Source organism: Antechinus flavipes, chromosome 5, assembly GCF_016432865.1.
Source record: "Antechinus flavipes isolate AdamAnt ecotype Samford, QLD, Australia chromosome 5, AdamAnt_v2, whole genome shotgun sequence".
NCBI lineage: Eukaryota > Metazoa > Chordata > Mammalia > Dasyuromorphia > Dasyuridae > Antechinus > Antechinus flavipes.
Window position 1 is genome coordinate 62,837,938 of NC_067402.1, and position 21,269 is coordinate 62,859,206.

Sequence of the window (21,269 nt, forward strand, 5' to 3'; positions counted from 1 at the left end):
GAATTAGTAATGTGAGACAGGCACTTTTTTTTTTAGCAGAAGAGATTCACAGTGACAACTCAAGTGTACAAATCTCTGAATATTCCCATATGAATAGTCCTAAAAGATCTGGAAGCCAAGGATGTCTTATACTTTGTTTTAGCAAATGAGATGATATAGAAAAAGCATTACATTTGTCATTTTTGCACTATTCTTTGCATTTTACCATGAGGATTTGGCACAAGTTTCTAGAGAACCACATGTTAATTAGTAGTCAGGTTGTCTTAAAATTTTTTCATTATTAAAAATATTTCGAGTGATTTGCTGAAAGGAAGCTATAATCTTTTCAAATTATCAATTAAAACACAAAGATCTGACCAATTTTCAGTAGAAGGAATTCAGGATTGAGCTTTTTTGGCTAAATGTTTATTTTTCATATGTAATAATTTATCCTTCATTATTATAAACATTTATGATTCATCAATATTAATTTCTTCTATCAGTTTCTCAGATTATATTAAAGGTCAATTATTTAAAAAGTATTCCAAATTAATATCAACTTTCATCAGGATGAACAGCTAACTTTGAGATCTCTTGCCCATGAAGGGGTAGGTGAAGAATATCCTGCTTTCTCTGCTGCTGACTGTTTTTGGAATGGATGCTGAAGAATTTTCTGTAAAAGACGAACCTAAAAAATGAGAACAAATAAAAGCTTCACTAGGAGAAGGAAAAGAAATTCTAAGTAGAGTTTTTCAAACTTATTTAAAAGCCTTTATGGTATATTATTATTACATTTTAACACAAATGTAGAGGCAATATTAATCTAGTTGGACATACAATATCATTAAAAGAATGAAATAAACCTTATTTTTCTTTAATAATAATAGCAATAACAAAAATAGCTAGCCAGGCACTGATGCTAGGTGCTTTATAATTATTGTTACATATGATTTTAACAACCCCTCTTGGAGTGCAAGTAGGTACTATTTAACAGATGAGAAAAGTAAGACAGTTAAGTAACTTGTCTAGGGTCATTCAACTAGGAAGTGTCTTGAGATTGAATTTAAATTCAGATCTTCAATCAAGCCATTCTCCAATTGATAAATGGTCAAAGGATATGAACAATTTTCAGATGATGAAATTGAAACTATTTCCACTCATATAAAAGAGTGTTCCAAATCACTACTGATCAGAGAAATGCAAATTAAGACAACTCTGAGATACCACTACACATCTGTCAGATTGGCTAAGAAGACAGGAAAAAATAATGATGAATGTTGGAGGGGATGCAGGAAAACTGGGACACTGATGCATTGTTGGTGGAATTGTGAATGAATCCAACCATTCTGGAGAGCAATCTGGAATTATGCTCAAAAAGTTATCAAACTGTGCATACCCTTTGATCCAGCAGTGCTACTACTGAGCAAAGAGATACTAAAGAAGGGAAAGGGACCTGTATGTGCCAAAATGTTTGTGGCAGCCCTGTTTGTAGTGGCTAGAAGCTGGAAAATGAATGGATGCCCATCAATTGGAGAATAGTTGGGTAAATTGTGGTATATGAACATTATGGAATATTATTGTTCTGTAAGAAATGACCAGCAGGATGAATACAGAGAGGCTTGGAGAGACTTACATGAACTGATGCTAAATGAAATGAGCAGAACCAAGAGATCATTATACACTTCAGCAACGATAATGTATGAGGATGTATTCTGATGGAAGTAGATTTCTTTGACAAAGAGATCTAACTCAGTTCCAACTGATCAATGATGTACAAAAGCATCAGTGGGAAAGAACACTGGGAAATGAATGTATACTGCTTGCATGTTTGTTTTTCTTCCCGGGTTATTTATACCTTCTGAATCCAATTCTCCCTGTGCAACAAGAGATCTGTTTGATTCTGCACACATATATTGTATCTAGGATATACTGCGACATATTTAATATGACTGCTTGCCATCTAGGGGAGGGAGTAGAGGGAGAGAAGGGAAAAATCGGAACAGAAGTGAGTGCAAGGGATAATGTTGTAAAAAATTACCCTGGCATGGATTCTGTCAATAAAAAGTTATTATATATATATTATATATATATTAATTAATTCAGCTCTTCCTGACTAAGTGCTTCCTAAACTTCCTAAACCCAAAATTTCCCATAATCCTCTTCTAGCTTATCATCTTGGATCTTTTTTAAATGAGTCAGAATGAACTGCCAAGAGTGAATAGAGAAAAAAAGTAGTGACATGTCTGCACTCTCCCCCCCAACCAACCCTTCTGAACACCTTTAAATAACGCCATTCAGCAATTCTTGGGGTAACAGAACCCACAACAGAATGGAGTGAAATAATTTTCTAGTCAAACCCTGTGGAAGGTCAATAGGAAAGGCATGGAACACCTGATGTGATTGCTTCAGCCCCAGAGGACCAGAAGCTTTGGGAGCCACTGCATGTGCAATAGAAGCAACAACTTCCAGAGTTCTCAGCCCACAGATGGCAAGGGGATCAGACAACTGATCAGAAGGAGAACAGAGGTCTCTTCACTGGCATTGGGGCAGGACTCTATTGCTTTGCCCACACACAGATTTACTTTGCAGTCCCAGAGGGAGAAGAAGTACCAGCAGAGCAGAGCTTGCAACCATAGTGGAGCAGTGCAGAAAAGATGCTTGTGGTCACTCACTGCAGGGCACAGGCCAAGAGAGAAAACATACCTCTTCTTAGATCATACGACTTTGGAAGAGCTGAAAACTTATAGGTCACTAAAAGTATCTAAAAACAGCTCTAAAAACAGCTACACAAACCTCCTGAAGCTTGGGACATTATACTCCCCACCCTAGAAACAAAGCCCTACTTTAATGAAGAGTTAAAGTCTATTACAGTCTATTACAGTATAAAAAATTACAGTCTATTACACTGGGGAAATGAACAAAGAAAAACTTTCTGACCATAGAAAGTTATTATGATGACAAAGAAGATCAAAACATATACTCAGAAAAAGATAACAAAGTCAGAACTTCTATATCCAAAGCCTCCAAGAAAAATATGAATTGATCTCAGGCCATGGAAGAATTCAAGAAGGATTTTGAAAATCATATTAGAGAGATAGGAAAGGTTGGGAAGAGAAATGAGTGATGCAAGAAAATCATGGAAAAACAAGTCACTTTAGTAAAGAAGACACCAAAAATACTGAAGAAAATGACACTTAAAAACAGACTAGGCCAAATCATAGAAGAGGTACAAAAAAATAAAAATAATAAAAATAATAATGAATGAAAAACAGAATTGGCCAAACAAAAAAAGAAGCACAAAAATTCACAGAAGAAAAAACTACTTAAAAGGTGGAATTGAGCAAATGGAAACTTAATAACTTTATGAGAAATCAAGAAACAATAAAACAAAACCAAAAGAATGAAAAAACAGAAAATCTCTGAAATATCTCATTGGAAAAATAACTGACCTGGAAAATAGATCCAATAGGGATAATTTTTAAATTACTGACTGCCTGAAAGCCACAATAAAAAAGAGCCTGACTTTATCTTTCAAGAAATTATACCACTGATATGAATGTTATGGAATATTATTGTTCTGTAAGAAATGATCAGCAGAATGAATACAGAGAGGCTTGGAGAGACTTACAAGAACTGATGCTGAGTGAAATGAGCAGAACCGGGAGATCATTCTATACTTCAACAACAATACTGTATGAGGAAGTATTCTGACAGAAGTGGATTTCTTCGACAAAGAGAAGATCTAACTCAGTTTCAATTGATCAATGATGGACAGAACCAGCTACACCCAAAGAAAGAACACTGGGAAATGAATGTAAACTGTTTGCATTTTTGTTTTTCTTCCCAGGTTATTTTTACCTTCTGAATCGAATTCTTCCTGTGCAACAAGAGAACTGTAATGTCCTGCACACATATATTGTATCTAGGATATATTGTGACATATTTAACATGTATAGGACTGCTTGCCATCTGGGGGAGGGGGTGGAGGAAGGAAGGGAAAAAGTCAGAACAGAAGTGAATGCAAGGGATAATGTTATAAAGAAATTTTTTTCAAAATAAAAAAAAAAGAGATGCAAAAGAAATTATACCACTGGATAAAACAGAAATTGAAAGAATCCATTGATCATCCCTCAAAAGAGATCCCAAAATGAAAACTCCCAGGAATATTATAGCCAAATTCCATAGCTCCCACATCAAGGACAAAATATTTCAAGCATCCAAAAAAAAATAATTCAAGTATGGTGGACCCACAGTTAAGCTAACACAAGAATAAGCATGTCTATATCAAAGGAGTAGAGAGTAATGACATTCTGGAGGGCAAAGGAATTTAAGATTATAACCAAGAATTACCTATTCATCAAAACTGAGTATAATCCTTCAGGGGGAAAATGGATTTTCAATGAAAGAGAGGCCTTTCTAGCATTTTTAATGAAAAGACCAGAATTTAATAGAAATTTTGACTCTCAAATACCAGACTTGAGAAGTATCAAAAGGTAAACAGGAAAGAGAAATTGTAAGGGAGTTGTTAAGGCTAAACTGTTTACATTCCTACATGGAAAGATAATATCTGTAACTCATAAAAGTTTTCTCATTATTAGGGCAATTAGAAGGAATATATACAAAAAGAGGACATTGGTATGAATTGAATGTGAAGAGTTGATATCTAAAAACACAAAATTTAGGAGAAAGAAAGAAATGCACTAGGGAAAAGAGAAAGGTAAAATGGGGCAAATTATCTCTCATAAAAAAAAACAAGAAAAAGGTTTTATGATGGAGAGGCTAGGGAAAAGAGAAAGGTAAAGAGAAAGGTAAAATGGGGCAAATTATCTCTCATAAAAGAAACAAGAAAAAGGTTTTATGATGGAGAGAAAGATGGGGGAGGTTGAGAGTGAATTAAGCTTACTCTTACTGGAATTGACTCAAATAGGGAATAACATACTCAATTGGATATAGAAACCTATCTTACCCTAAAGGTAAATGGAAGGTGAAGGGAGGATGGACCAGGGAAGGTGATGGTAAGAAGCAAAACACTTTTGAGGAAGAACAGGGTGAAAGGAAAGAGAAAATAGAATAAACAGAGGGGGAAATAGAATGGAGGGAAACATAGTTAGCAATTATTACTATTTAAAAAATTTTAGAGCCAAGTTTCTCTAATAAAGGCCTCATTTCTTAAAAAAATAGAGAACTGGATCAAATATATAAAAATAAAAGCTATTCCTCAATTGATAAGTAATCAAAAGGGTAAGATAGATTTCTATATCCAATTGAGTATGTTATTCCCTATTTGAGCCAATTCCAGTAAGAGTTTTTAGATGAAGTAATAATAAAACCTATCTATAGCCATATAAAAAAAATGCTTTAAGTCATTATTGATTGGAAAAATACAAAATTAAAACAATTCTGAGGTACTATCTCATACCTATTCGACTGGCTTATAGAACAGAAAAGAAGAATGACAAATGTTGGAGGGGATGTGGAAAAAATGAGACATTAATGCATAGTTGGTGGAGTGTAACTTGATTCAACCATTCTGTAGAGTAATTTGGAACTATACCCAAAGGGCATAGCAATACCACAATACCACTACTAAGTCTATATCCAAAAAGAAAAAGGATCTATATGTACAAAAAATACCTAATCAGTTCTTTTCTAGTGGCAAAGAATTAAAAATTGAAGGAATTCCTATCAATTAGAATGGCTGAACAAGTTGTGATATGTGATTGTGAAGGAATATTACTGTGCTATAAGAAGTGAGAAGGATGATATCAGAAAATCCTGGACTTACAAAAGCTGACATAAAGTGATATGTATCATGTCCAAAATAGTAACAATATTATAAGATGATCCATTATGAATGACTTACATATTCTCAGCAATACAATTATCCAAGATAATTCTGACGGAGTTATAATGAAAAATGCTATCTATCTCCAGAGAAAAAATGATGGTAATTAAATACAGATTGAAGCATACTTTTTAAAAACTTTATTTTTCTTGAGTTATTTTGTCTTGTTTCAAAACATGTCTAATATGGAAGTATGTTCTGCATGAACACACATGTATAATCTATAGGCAATTGCTTGCCTTCTCAATGAGGGGAATGAGGAGAGAAGAAAGGAGAGCATTTGGAACTCAAAATTTTAAAAATAAATATTATAAATTGTTTTTACATGTAATTGGGGAAAATACAATGCTAAACAAAAATAAATAAATAAAAGACAATATGTTTCATTGTATATATCTATTATGTGCAATGAAGAGATTCAATGTGATGTAGTAGAGAGGTCAGCCTTGGATTCAAACACTGTAATCAAACTGTAACCAGATGAAGAGAGTCCCAGTGAATAGAGCTCTGGGCCTGAAGTCAAGAAAACTCATCTTCCTGAATTCAAATCCAGCCCCAGCTACTATGATCCCCCCAGGCAAGTCATTTCACTCTGTTTGCCTCAGTTTCCTCATCTTTAAACTGAGTGAGAGAAGGAAATGGCAAACCACTCCAATATCTTTACCAAGAAAACCCCCAAGTAAAGTCACCACTGAATAACAAAAGCATTTTTCAGGGTCAAGGCCAAAGCTTAATTATTTCAAAAGACAGATCACAAGACTCTAAGTATGAAACGGAATTTAGCCTGTTTAGAAAAGCCTCCCAACCCTAACAAAAGTTTTTAAAACAGGATTTTAAAATCACAAAAATGTATAGAAAAAAATCAACAATCTTACCTCTGAAAAATCATTTCTTTCTGCTTTCCGCACAGCAGATTCTGCCATCCAGTTCTTCAGCACATATCTAGGATTGACACCTAAATAAGATAAACAACCTTAACTTACTTCTGAGTTTACTAAAAAACAAGACAGCAATATTTCTTCATCTCTAAAGTCAGAGGACCTTATGGACCATTCATGTTTTCAAAGAAGGAAAAATTGGTAGTCTAATTCAAAAGAACCTTTCAAAAAGGTTTAAATAATAAATAATGTTTCATCATGTAAATAGTTCTATCAAAATAAACTATTAATAGTTAACTATTGTAAAACAATGGGAAAATTATTCATTTGAGGAGTTCCTTGGTATGGGTAGGGCAGACCCTTAACTTGTCGGTCATTTATAGCCTTCTGGTGGTATCTGGAACACAGGAAGGCTTGCCAATAGTCACAAACTAAAATAAGTCAGAAGCAGGACTTTATCACAGATCTTCCTGACTCTAAGGCAAGCCTTCCATATACCATGTTGCCTGACCAAAGTTAAATTCTGAAATTTTGTTTAGCATCCCCCAATTTCAATTTATGCTCTCACTGGAGCTTCTCCTATCTTTAAAATATTTGAACTGAAAGTATATAATAGTTTCAACTAGGTTTTGCCCTGAGAAAAAAAGTATTTTTATCATGCTACACTTGACACACAAAGAAAGAATCAATATGACATTCATTTTGAGTTTTTTTTTAATAATTAGGATAAGGGTTTTTTTTACAAAAAAAAAATCACATAATTCAAGTAGCATAAGCACCCTTTTAACCATGACATACAATTTGCATGATGGTTGAGAAGGTACAGGATGTAGGGAAAAGAAAGAACAAGAAAAAGGGGAAGAAGAAAAGACCTTTCCTTATTCCCTTTGCTGCCTCTCTTCCTGCATTTGCCAATTACTCCCCCATCTTCCCTCCAAAAAGGTGCCTAATATTAAGAAGAATTCTAAAACTAGGGATAAAAAGATTGCAGTTATCAATAAAGTTATAAGCTCCTTTAGCACAAGAAAACTTAAAACAGATTATGTGTATTAAAAAGAGTTCCACAAATATTTTTTGGCAAATAATAGAACAATGGAATGCCTAATATTAAGAAGAATTCTAAAACTAGGGATAAAAAGATTGCAGTTATCAATAAAGTTATAAGCTCCTTTAGCACAAGAAAACTTAAAACAGATTATGTGTATTAAAAAGAGTTCCACAAATATTTTTTGGCAAATAATAGAACAATGGACAAAATGTGAAATTTCTCCAAAATCAAAAAAACACAACTTACAACTTTTTTGGGAGCATTTCTAATTTCGATGCTGTGCTTTAGAAGCTGTTAACAGAACTAGCTGTTAATAGCAAGTGTAGAATTAGCAAGAAAAAATTTTAAATGCTCTCATGCAAAAAAGTTAGAACAAATTTTAATCTGCTTTCCAGTATGATTACATAGAAAATAAAACCTACAAAATCAGCATAATGTATGTATCACAGCTGGTAGATATCTAGCTTAAACCCAGAAAAAGGTTTGCCTTTTATTAAGTGGTTTAAGATATTACAATGTTATTAAACATATATTTTAACATATTTAACATGAATAGGACTGCCTGCCATCTAGGGGAGGAGGTGGAGGGAAGGAGAGGAAAAGTTGGAACAGAAGTTTTTGCAAGGGTCAATGTTGAAAAATTACCCATGCATATATTTTGTCAATAAAAAGCTATAATAAAAAATATTACAATGTAAGAGTATTCTATCCTTTGACAGATTGCAGTATTATATTTGCTCATAAACATTTTCACCAACCCCCCCCCAAAAAAAAGCCTCAAGGAAATATATTTAATCCTAATCAAACAGAATACTCTCCTATTAAGGACACTGTGGAAGAGTTAAAATACAAGACACTTTTCTTTGGACATTCCAAGAACAACCAGTGCAAGATATATCAGATAAGAGATCAAAAAGCATCCCATGCATTTCATTCCCTAAATCTAGCCTTCACAAGAATTAAACATTCCTAGATATTAAAGATGATTCTACATATATTACCTATATCAGATTGCTTGCTATCTTGGAGGGGGGGAGATAGAGGAGGAGGAGGAAAAAAAATGTGAAACTCATAATCTCACAAAGAAAACTATCTTTACATGTATAAAAAAATGAAATACTATTGAGGGGAAAAATTTTAATGCAAAAATAATTAAACACTTCTGACTCACCTTCCCTATTCTGATGTAGAGACATGCTTACTTTAAAAAGGAAAAAAAGGCATTTGCAATATAAACACAACCTTATAATGAGAATTACATTTTTGAGTTTTTATCTTTATAAGCAACTTTATTATAAATGCATTTATTTTATTGGCTAAGTAATTTTGATATATTTTTAAATTCTTTTCTAGGAAATTATCTTTGTATCTCAAGTTTGTGATTCCCACCTAGAATGAGTCTGGCGATCTCTCACTTCTCTGGTTCACTACTCTCAACCAAAGTAGAATTGGTAAATTCAATATCTGATAATCCTCTGGGAATAACCAAGAGCTCCTCTTAACAAGCACTGAGGTTCACAAGAATTCCAAATATCCAATAGCCTTATTCAAACTATAAAATCTTAAATCAAATTGTATCTAAATCCATAATCATCACCCCAACCTCCATCATGTCCCATATAGATGGATGCATGCACACACACACACACACACACACCCTCTTAAGCATAACTCATAACTATAATATTGAGGCAGCATGGCCCAGTGCAGAGAGAGCTATTTTCGGAGGACTCAGGTTTTAGTCATACCTCTAACACATACTGACCACTTGATCTTGGGCAAGTCATTCCCCAGAGAAGATACCAGCCTGCCCTGGCAGAGGAAGCTTTTCCCAAGTTCCCTACACTGGTAAGATCATGAGTCCAGCCTTCTATTCAGGAAGCCTAACTACCCTGTGGTCAGATACCCCAGGAGCAGAGGCCAGGGGTCCCTTCTCTTTTGCTTACAGAGTCACTGCTCTCTTATGTAGAGTTCTGCACAGCCCATCCCCTGTTCTCAGCTCTATGCTATTACCTGTGAGAGAGGAAGGTATGAGGTATCACCTCTTCCAAGAATCAGCTTGAGCAGCTGCCCCACAGAGCCAGAGTAACTATACAGCTGTGACAGCAGAGTTGAGTTCCTCTATTTAACCTTCTTCCATTTCTATGTCTAGGTCTCACAACCTCATTCTCCAGAGAAAGGGACTTTTTTTTTACCTTTCTTGACCCAACCAAATGAGAGTGTTTTCCAATTGCCACTGACTCATAGTCACTTTATAGCTGTTTATTTCCTTCCTCCCCTCGCACCTGCATGATTCACCTCCAACTTGAGCTGGCCTTTCACATTGAGTCTTTACATTCAGAAAATCATTCCTACTCTCTTGAATTTATTTTTAGGAAATGTGTGTATTGTGTGTGTGTGGATTTCAGTTTTCCCTTTGGGGTAGGACTGATATTCTAAGTCAAGTACAGTTTATATAACAGATTCCCGACCCAGCTACAATTATCTGAAAGACCATGTGTTTTAAACAAAAAAAGAATGGGATGACTTATTTTGAGATCATTAATTGTATTTTGTTTATGTTTTGAGAGGCACTATGATTATAGCATATAGAAACCAGGTCTCAGCAGCAAAAAGACATAAAATTAGTTCTTATGCCACAAATATTTACCATAATTATGACCATGGAAAAGCCACTTAACCTCTATAAGCCTCAATATTTCTTCTGTAAAAATAGAAGTGATAATATCTATAGTAGCTAGTCAAATGATACAATTTTTTCAAGTGCTTTGCAATCTTTTCAAGCTATATATAAATGCTAATTATTATTAGCATTGTAATTATTTTCTTTGCACTAACAAAATTTAAAGTGTAGAAAAGATCATTCATCATCTACTAATATTTACAGCCATTTTTATATTTACATTTACAGATTACTATATCAATAATAATATAATCTTTGAATGGGAAATTAATAAACATTAAAGATCAAATCTTACCAGCATCAAACACATCATATAATAATACACTGTTAAATACTGGATATTACATAAAGCTAATAAGAAATGCTCACTGCCTTTATTTTCAATTTTCGTTTTTAAACTCATGGTTTTCATTAATAATAAGAATTCATTAATAATAATTTCTGCTCAATTCAATGACCATTTATTAAGCACCTACAATGTCCTAAGGAAAAATGCTAGTTACTGTGGATGCAAAGTACTAAGAGATACACAGCTCTTTCCTGAAAGAAGCAAGTTTGGTTTTTTGGTTCACTGAAATTGCATATCCTGAGATCAAGTTCTGTAGAGTGCTAAGTAAAAATCAAACATAAATTAAGAATATGACTTCCAGCCAAAATGGCTGTCAGAAAAGAGGTTGGCTCCCATATACCTACTCCAGCAAAAACCTAAAACTCTTATGAAGTTATCAACGATTAAAAAATCCAGTGAGAACCTACGGTGACTTGTGCTCCAGAATTGCATAACAATAATTAGTCAGAAACAAAAGGATAATAGTGATATCAAAGAAGGTCACTAGCAAAGTCCTGATGCAACCAGATATGATTCAGAATCTGGAGGCAATAAGAATGGACATCTTCTAGAAGAAAACCCGAGGCTGACAGAATTCAGGCCTTATTCTACAGCTAGAGATCCCCCAAAAGGAGAGAGTTTTTATAACAATATAATTAGAGGTTCAAATAGAAAAAAATAGATTTTCCACTAGGAATACAACAATACCTAGGAGAAATGAAGCAAGAGGGAAAAAAGGCTGTGGAGAAAATGACTGAAAGGAGAATAGCTTAAAAGAAAACTAGTCAACTTTCCTCAATTAATTGTCTCCCTAAAAATGAGAGAACTAACAGAAATCAATAACTCTAAGAGATACCAAGAAATATTAGTACAAAATAAAAGTCTGAAAACAATTGAAATAGAAAACAGATTAAGGACACATGATTTAATCATTGGACTTCCTGGAAAGCTTGACTTGAAAGACAACAAAACAAATTATGGGCACTTGGTTTTTAAAAATCATAAATTAAAACTGTCCAGATCTATGAAATCAGAGAGCAAAGTAAAAAGAAAGTATACGCCAAGTCTCTCCTGAATGTCATAGAGAAATTAAAATACTGCAAGGATCCAGAAAGAAGCATTTAAGTATTAAGGAACCATCATAAAGAATACACAAAACTTGGCAGTTTCTACCATAAGAAACAAGAGATCTTGATTATGTTCCAAAAGCATATATGCAACATAGGCCTTAGAATCATTTATCTATAATCTATATTTTGTGACTATTTCACATCTTGAGAATGGAGGCCAAACAATCAAGATTAAAATCAAGAACAATTATCCCTAAAAAGCTGAGTATAATTCCACAGGGGAGGGGAAAGGGCCTGTAATGAAATAACAGAATTTTCAAGGATTTCTGATTGAAAGGCCAAAATTGAATAGAACTTTGAAATGCAAATAAAAAAGTCAAGAGAAACCTAGAAAGGAAAATTTAGTTGAATAAATGGAAGGATATGTATGATGATATAGTACTAACATCATGACAGAAGGAAAAGAAATGTGTCCCTTTAGAACATTATTGTCTTCAAAGAATAATGAAAAAATTAAATAAGAAAAACAGAGGTTCTAGTAGTGAACTTTTTCTTTTCTGAGAATTCAAAGAGGGAAAAAGGAAAAGAGTATAAAAGGAATACACTAATATAAAAAGGAGGAAGGAGAAGATGGAACCTAGTTTTCATAACTGGGGTGGATGAGAAGAATATAACAAAATGGAAGAAGAGACAAGGAATGTGGACATCGATTAAATCTCATACTTATCTGAAATAGACAAAGGAAAGTTTAACATACACACACAGAGAGTTTGTTATTTAAACATATCAACCTCAATAGGCCAACATGCAGAAGGTTAGGAGAAGCTAAGAGAAATGACAATGATAAAACTGGGGAAGGAATGATGGCAAGCAAAAACAAACTTCCTGATTTTGAAGAGGAAATTAAAAAGGAACAAAATTTTTAAAAGACATAGAATCTAAAGGTGTTCTTATCAATTTGGAAATGATTAAACAAACTGTGGTCTAGAAGTAATGGAATATCAGTAGCTCCCAAGAAATGAGAAAAGAAACCATTTCAGAACATTCTGGGTAGTATGAAACATATAGTAAAGTAAGCAGGATAAGGAAAATAATATGAGATCTGTAACAGCATTATAAACAAAAATAACTTTGAAAGAGATTTTAAATCTCTGCAAAATTCAATGAACAATCATATCTTGAGAAGATCTATGATGAAGTATGTTACCCACTTTGTAAAATGCATAAAAGGCATACATTTTTAGATATAGCCACTATGTCTATTTGTTTTGCTTGACTATGTTTATTTTTTTCCCTCAATTTTTCATTTGGTAGATTGGGGGGAGATATCAATAGTGATTCTAAAAAAAAAAAAGAGGAGAACCATTGAGATACTTTTTTAAATGCAGAGAAGAAAAGTAGAAGGATATTCAGAAGGAAGCAGAGATAAATGGTTTTCAAAGTAATTAACACATGAAATTTGTTACATTTTTTTAATAGCAAGAAGTATGCAATGGAGAGTGATGGCTTCTATACAATCGTCTTTTGTGTTCTGCTTTGAAAAATCTCTTTTTGGTAACATTTAAATAAAGAATGAAAAAAGAAAATTAAAAAAGAAGCAAACAGAACAACATTTGTATGTCATCATCAGTATTTTTTTTTTATCATCAGTATTTTCTTCACAATCTTATAAGAACTCAAAAATCCATTTTCCATTTACAAATGAATAATGGTATGCCAGCTTTTATTGTGACTGCTCCCCAAGTGAAACTGAATACTGAAGAGATTGGATTAAGTGCTGGAAGGCCAGGTCTTTCCTCATTCCTGGAAGTAAGAGATGTAATAAGATGATCCAGGACTTCTACAACCCAGGATAAATATGGAAGTCTTAGATCAATTCTAAATTATCTCTAATCCAGTGGTCCATGCATGACCTAATGCCAGCTTCTTCAGTTAAAAACATTTATTCTTTCCCATCTTTATGAGTCCAACAGCTGGGCCAAAACTTCATTAACCTCCAGAATGGAAAAACGATATACAACCTAAGTTCTCCCTTAGAATTATTAACCTATGGTCTCCATTTTCTGTTACTGTTCCACATTCCTAAAAAATGGGGAAACCATGAGCTGGTTTGATCCAGGTACCAAAGATCTTGGTCCATCTGAGTTCCTCCTCTCAAGCCATCCCTATATAATTGGCACATTAGATTCTAAGAACTGTGTAGAATTTGAAATATTCCCAATCTTTATTATGAAATGAATAAACATTCCAATGAATATAGTGCTGAATAAATTTTAATTAGGAAGTTAAAATCTTGACAGGCTTCAAATTCAAATGACTAGAGAACCAAAACTAAATTTCAAAATAAAAACACTTGGATCTCCTAAGAAATCATATTAATAGTTAATAAATATGAGCACCTGATTTTGTTTTTTGGCTGAGGCAATTGGGCTTAAGTGACTTGCCCAGGGTCACACAGCTAGGAAGTGTTAAGTGTCTGAGACCAGATTTAAACTCAGGTTCTCCTAATATCAGGGCTGGTGCTCTATCCACTGTGCCATTTAGCTGCCCCAAAGCTCCTAATTTTTAAAAATAGTTACATCTTCATCCACTCTCCCTTCACCAGGGACACTGTTTTGGGAACAATTTATACATTAGAAATCACATATAAATTTATTAAAATGAAGATAGTAGGTCTTAAAATAACATAAAAATTATGTGATAAAATAGAGAACATGCCACATAATCCTTATCTCAATGCTTAATCATACACTTAAGTTCATCTAGTTAAATGAACACTCTGTTCCCTTATAAATATTTTCAGATTAAAAACTTTTGTTCCTTGATATTTTTTTCAAAGCTAATTAAATTTATAAATTGACTCACTTGTCATTCTTTTTCTTCTTCTGGAATCTGAGTCATTTATGTTACTAAATATGAACATATAAAAAGAAAAATTAATAAAACATGTCTATTTTTATTTGTATGCATTACTTTTCATTCTTAAAAGTTTTTTTATGTTTTATTTTTGCACTATAAACAGTTATAGATTTTGTAAGGTTTTCTGTAACAACATAAAACCATTAAGTAAAACTAATAATACAGTAATTACATTTGAAAGTGAATGTATGTTGGTGGAATTGTGAATACATCCAACCATTCTGGAGAGCAATTTGGAACTATGCTCAAAAAGTTATCAAACTGTGCATGCCCTTTGATCCAGCAGTGTTACTACTGGGCTTATATCCCAAAGAGATCATAAAGAAGGGAAAGGGACCTGTATGTGCAAGAATGTTTGTGGCAGCCCTGTTTGTAGTGGCCAGAAACTGGAAACTGAATAGATGCCCATCAATTGGAGAATGGCTGAATAAATTGTGATATATGAATATTATGGAATATTATTGTTCGGTAAGAAATGACCAATAGGAGGATTTCAAAAAGGCCTGGAGAGACTTACACGAACTGATGCTGAGTGAAATAAGCAGGACCAGGAGATCCTTATATACTTCAACAACAATACTATATGATGACCAATTCTGATGGACCTGGCCATCCTCAGCAATGAGATGAACCAAATCAGTTACAATGGAGCAGTAATGAACTGAACCAGCTACACCCAGTGAAAGACCTCTGGGAGATGACTAAGAACCATTACATTGAATTCCCAATCCCTATATTTTTGCACACCTGCATTTTTGAGTTCCTTCACAGGCTAATTGTACAATATTTCAGAGTCCGATTCTTTTTGTACAGCAAAATAACGGTTTGGTCATGTATACTTATTGTGTATCTAATTTATATTTTAATATATTTAACATCTACTGGTCATCCTGCCATCTGGGGGAGGAGGTGGGGGGAAGGAGGGGAAAAACTGGAACAAGAGGTTTGGCAATTGTCAATGCTGTAAAGTTACCTATACATATAACCTGTAAATAAAAGGCTATTAAAATTAAAAAAAGAAAGAAAGAAAGAAAGAAAGTAAATGTAGATATATTGGATTTAACATGTACTTCAACATATTAAACATGTATTGGCTTACCTACCAGTTAGAGGAGAGGGTGGGGAGAAGGAAGGGAAAATTTGGAATAAAAAGTTTTGCAAGGGTCAATGTTGAAAAAATTACCCATACATGTTTTGTAAATAAAAAGCTTTAATTAAAAAAAGAAAAAGAAAAAAAAAGTGAACATAGAACAGTTAGGTGGTACAATGATTATAGCACCAGTTCTGTAATTAATGGAATTAGGGTTCAAATCCAGTCTCAGACTCTTGCTAGTTATTTAACCCTGGGCAAAACACTTGACCCTAATTGCCTCCCCCCTCCAAAAGAAAGTGAATGCCAACATTGTACTTCTATACCAATCCCCATCCCCATTGCTCTATTTTTAAAAATTAATAGCATGGTTCATTACTGTTCCTCTGGATTCATGAAATATATTTATGTTGATGAATTGCATTAATCATTATTCTTACAGCTTTAAAGATTTTTTTTACAATATCATTATTGTGTCAATTGTCCTCCTGTTTCTGGTCATTTCTTTTTTCATCAGTTTACAAAAGTCCTCAGAACTGTTCGTTTTTAAATTATTGACATTACATTATAGTATAAACTGTCATTAAAAAAAAAATCAATTCCCTCATTTCTTATAGCATAATAATATTTACCTCATTCATATACCACAATTTATTCAATCATTTGCTAATTGTATATATCCCTTTATTTTCCATTTTTGCTGATATAAAATAATTATTTCATAATAATATTTTAATCATAATAAATATTTTGATACATAAAGAAACTTTTCCTCTTTTTTAGAGACAGCTGGTGGTACAATGGTTAGAGCTTCGGACCTGGAATTAGTTAGACCTATGTTCAAATATGGTTTCATACACCTACTGTTCAGATTGTTATAAGCATAAAATGGGATCACATTTGTAAAAAAACAAAAACAAAAAAATAGCACAGTGCCTGGCACATAAATGTTGTTAATATTTCTAAAGATAGGTCACAATACTGTACATACACAGCAACAAGATTATGTCATGACCAACTGGGATGGACTTGAACAATGAAGTGATTCAAGACAATTCCAATAGATTTGGGATAGAAAATGTCATATGCATCCAGAAAGAACCTCAGAGACTGAATGTGGATCACAACATAGTATTTTCACCTGTTTTTTTCTTTCTTAATTTTTTACTTTTTGATATGATTTTTCTTGTGCAGCATAATAAATGTGGAAATATGTTTAAAAGAACTGCACGTAGGGACAGCTAGATAATGGAGTGGATAGAGCACCAACCCTAAGGAGGACCTGAGTTCAAATCTGATCTGACACTTAACATTTCCTAACTGTGTGACTCTGGGCACGTCACTTAGCCCTAACTGCCACAGCAGAAAAAAAAAAGAAGAAGAAGAACAACTGCACATGTTTAACCTATATTATATTAGTTGAGGTCTAGGGGAGGGAGGAAGTGGGAAGGAGAAACATTGGGAACACGAGGCTTGCAAGGGTGAATGCTGAAAACTATCTTTACATGTATTTTGAAAAAAATTATTATAAATATTATAAAGAACAGATCACAAATATCACAGTTAATAGCTTCATTTATTCAGCATCATCCAAAAGTAAGATATTCTATATACTTTTTAGATAATTGATGATTTTATCCTATTAACTATTAAACCTTTTCCTAACTGAATCATTTAAAAAGTAAATTTTTAAATTTATTTTATTTGTTTTATTTTCGATTATTTTTAATTAATTAAGTTTTTAGTTGTTTATTTATTTGCAAAGCATATGCATGGATGATTTTTCCAACATTGACCCTTGCAAAACCTTTTGTTCCAAATTTTCCCCTCCTTCCCCTTCCCCCCTCCCCTAGATGGCAGGTAGTCCAATACATGTTAAATATGTTGAAATATATGTTAAATCCAATATATGTATACATATTTATGCAGTCTTCTTGACACATAAGAAAAATCAGATCAAGAAGAAAGAAAATAAAATGCAAGCAAATAATAACAGAGAAAATGAGAATACTATGTTGTGGTCCACATTCCCATAATTCTCTCTCTGGGTATAAATGGTTCTCTTCATCACTGAACAAGTGAAACTGGTTTGAATCCTCTCATTGTTGAAAAGAGCCACCTCAATCAGAATTGACCATTGTAAAGTCTTCTTGTCGTCATATATAATGATCTTCTGGTTCTGCTCATTTCACAGCATTAGTTTATATAAGTTTCTCCAGGTCTCTCTAAAATCATCCTGCTGGTTGTTTCTTATAGAACAAAAGTATTTCATAGCATTTATATACCATAATTTATTTCATAACTTATTCAGCCATTCTCTGACTGATGGGCAACCACTCAGTTTCCAGTTTCTTGCCACTATAAAGAGGGCTTCCACCAACATTTTTGTACATGTGGGTCCCTTTCCCTCCTTTAAGATCTCTTTGGGATATAAGCCCAGTAGAAACATTGTTGGATCAAAGGGTATGCACAGTTTAATAACTTTTTGAGCATAGTTCCAAGCTGCTCTCCAGAGTGGTTGGATCAGCTCATAATTCCACCAACAATGCATCAGTGTCCCAGTTTTCCCGCATCCCCTCCAACATTCGGCATTTATCTTTTCCTGTCATCTTAGCCAATCTGACAGGTGTGTCGTGGTATCTCAGAGTTGTCTTAATTTGCATTTCTCTGATTAATAATGATTTGGAGCACTTTTTCATGTGACTACAAATAGTTTCAATTTCTTCAAATGAAAATTGTCTGTTCATATCCTTTGACCATTTATCAACTGGAGAATGGTTTGAACTATTATAAATTTGAGTCAATTCTCTGTATATTTTAGATGAGGCCTTTATCAGATCCTTTGAATGTAAAAATGGCTTCCCAGTTTATTGCTTCCTTTCTAATCTTAACTGCATTAGTTTTGTTTCCAAAAACTTTTTAACTTAATATAATCAAAATTATGTATTTTGTGATCATAATGATTTCTAGTTCTTCTTTGGTCACAAATTCCTTCCTTCTCCACAAATCTTAGAGGTAAACTATCCTATGTTCTTGTAATTTCTTTATAATCTCATTCTTTATGTTTAGATCATGAACCCATTTCAACCTTATCGTTACCACGATATGGTGTTAAGTGTGGGTCCATGCCTAATTCCTGCCATACTAATTTCCAATTTTCCCAGCAGTTTTTGTCAAATAGTGAATTCTTATCCTAAAAGGTGGGGCCTTGAGGTTTGTGAAATACTAGATTACTATAGTCATTGACTATTTTGTTCTGTGAACCTAACCTATTCCACTGATCAACTTCTCTATTTCTTAGCCAGTACCAAATGGTTTTGATGACCGCTGCTTTATAATATAGTTTTAGATCTGGTACAGCTAGACCACAGAAGTAAATTTTTATTTACTTCCTTATCTTAAGTATAGAATATTTCAATATTTCAAGTATAACCTCTATCCCAAAGCCCACTGAAATGGAACTGTCTCCTTCCTGGAGGAGATGAAGGTCCTGACTTGCATAAGGAGTGGGATGGAGTTGGTGAGAGCAGAGTTTTTCTTCTCCACTAGCGTCCTCCCCCCTGACCCCCCACACTTCAGGGACACTTCAAACAGTCCAAGAAATCTTCTGATTTCAAGAGACTGCAGATTCCAAGCTTACTTCAGGATGCTGAAGGAAAAGATTTACTGGGAAGACATGAGAAGAGTAATCAGTCTTCCTCAAGTCCCTAATTGCTGTTCTTGAGACTTGAGGCAGGATTTACCGTAAGGTGAGATCCAGGACCCTCTGTCTTGACTAAATCAGGTTATCTTGATCCTAATAGGAGAGCTTCTAACTAATTCTAACAATCCAATCTCTGGATTGTTTGGCACATAGTCTCTTATTCATACTTTCTCTGATTCCTGTTTTGTATTGATTTGGATAAATGGGTTTCTCTGTGTTCTCTATCTATTTTCATTGTAGAACTGTTATTAGGTAGTAAAGGGGTCAAGCTTTGATGTGGGACTTGGGATTTCCCCTTCCTCCCCTAAATGACAAAGAAATACAAAATCATATCAAATCTAATCATACTCCTTCAATGAATAATTTTTAAGGAAGCAGATAAATATACATCTAGCCCAGTACTCTCTCTCTCTCTGAGGGGAGCCAAGTATTGACCCCTGGCAGGAAAGAAAAGTCTTTCTTGGAGAAGGAGGGGGGGAGGAAGGGGCTAGAAGTTTCTATTCTGCCTCCAAACATACACCACAACAGGCCACACCACTGGTGGGCCCCCCCATGCTCCTCTACAAAAATTAGTAATTTCATCTTCACAGGTACTCCTTTCCTCGGTGTACACAGCAATGCAACCCCTGATTTAGATGAGAACTCAAGATTACTTTCATTCTACAACTTGACAACAGAGAAAGAATTAAGATTCACATTCTAATAAATGTAATTTGGCCTTTTCCTAGTGACTTAGTCATTGCCATGAAATATGCATTTCTATGCCCTGAAGTGAAGTTTGTAGACTACTTCTCTCTATACTAAATTTTTTGATCTTGTCTGCTTCTCATAATTTTCCTGCCTTCTCCTTGCTATCAAAATGATCAGCGCCATTTCTACATGCACACCACTAAGAGAACTTCCATTTCCTCAGCCTCTTCTTTTGTTGCCCCTAATTTGTTACACATTTGGAAAATACAGAAAGAAAAACAGAACATCAATATATGAAAATTTCATCAAAAGTAAAAGTAATCATCCCCTGAACTGAGTTTTAGGAACTGGCCTATGAGGATGGGTATTGTTTTAACATATGGATTAGGGCAATTGTTTTGATTGTGTAAATTTTTTTTTGTTTTTTTACTTATTTCCCAATTCCCAACTAAATGAAATGATAAATGAAAGGTTACCATGGCAGTTTACACAATGAAAAGTACTGAAGGGAATAGAAAAAACTATACTCCCAAGAATATAAGGTTGTGTTATAACAACTTTCTAAGATGGATTACCTTACCTCTTCAGTCTCAAAAGATACATGGTCACCCAGTTTGTAAAGAGTTCTTGCTTTGAAAGAGTTTTTAGTGCCCAGAATTCCTAAAGGAAAAATATATTTTCAGACATTTATAATACTACTACTTTGCTTTCATATCATTTCATATTCCCTTCAAACTGCTAAAATGTTCTCCCTATGATACTGAATGCTTTCAACACATTTTCACCTGGATGTCCTCCATCCCTAACACAAACTCAGCATATACAAAGTTTAGGTCCTAATCCATTCCCCAAATTACTAGCTTCCATTACCCAATTTCCCTAAACTCTTTGAAGACAGAGACTTAGCTTTGGTCTTTTTTTTGCATTATTAACGCTTAGCACAATGTCTGGAACATAGTAGGTAATTAATCAATGTTTTCTGATTGATTGATTGATTCTATGATTCCCAATTGAAGTGTTATCAATTCCATAAATT

The 21,269-nt window shown here is 33.8% G+C and overlaps 1 protein-coding gene across 4 annotated transcripts in view; it reads right to left on the reverse strand.

The window, feature by feature from the left end:
* Window positions 1-383: 383 nt before the first annotated feature.
* LOC127564472 (protein adenylyltransferase SelO-like) overlaps window positions 384-21,269 on the reverse strand; it is a 72,775-nt gene continuing 51,889 nt past the window's right edge. The window contains exons 16-19 of one of the 4 annotated variants that reach the window (XM_052001017.1): window positions 20,814-20,893; window positions 14,697-14,740; window positions 6,700-6,779; window positions 384-667 (exon numbers count right to left, since the gene is read on the reverse strand). In XM_052001017.1, coding sequence (XP_051856977.1) covers window positions 545-667; window positions 6,700-6,779; window positions 14,697-14,740; window positions 20,814-20,893 — 327 coding nt within the window. In that variant the 3' untranslated portion in view covers window positions 384-544. Of the gene's footprint in view, window positions 668-6,699; window positions 6,780-14,696; window positions 14,741-20,811; window positions 20,894-21,269 lie in introns of those variants that run through there. The other 3 variants (XR_007954280.1, XR_007954281.1, XM_052001018.1) reach the window with 3 other exon arrangements.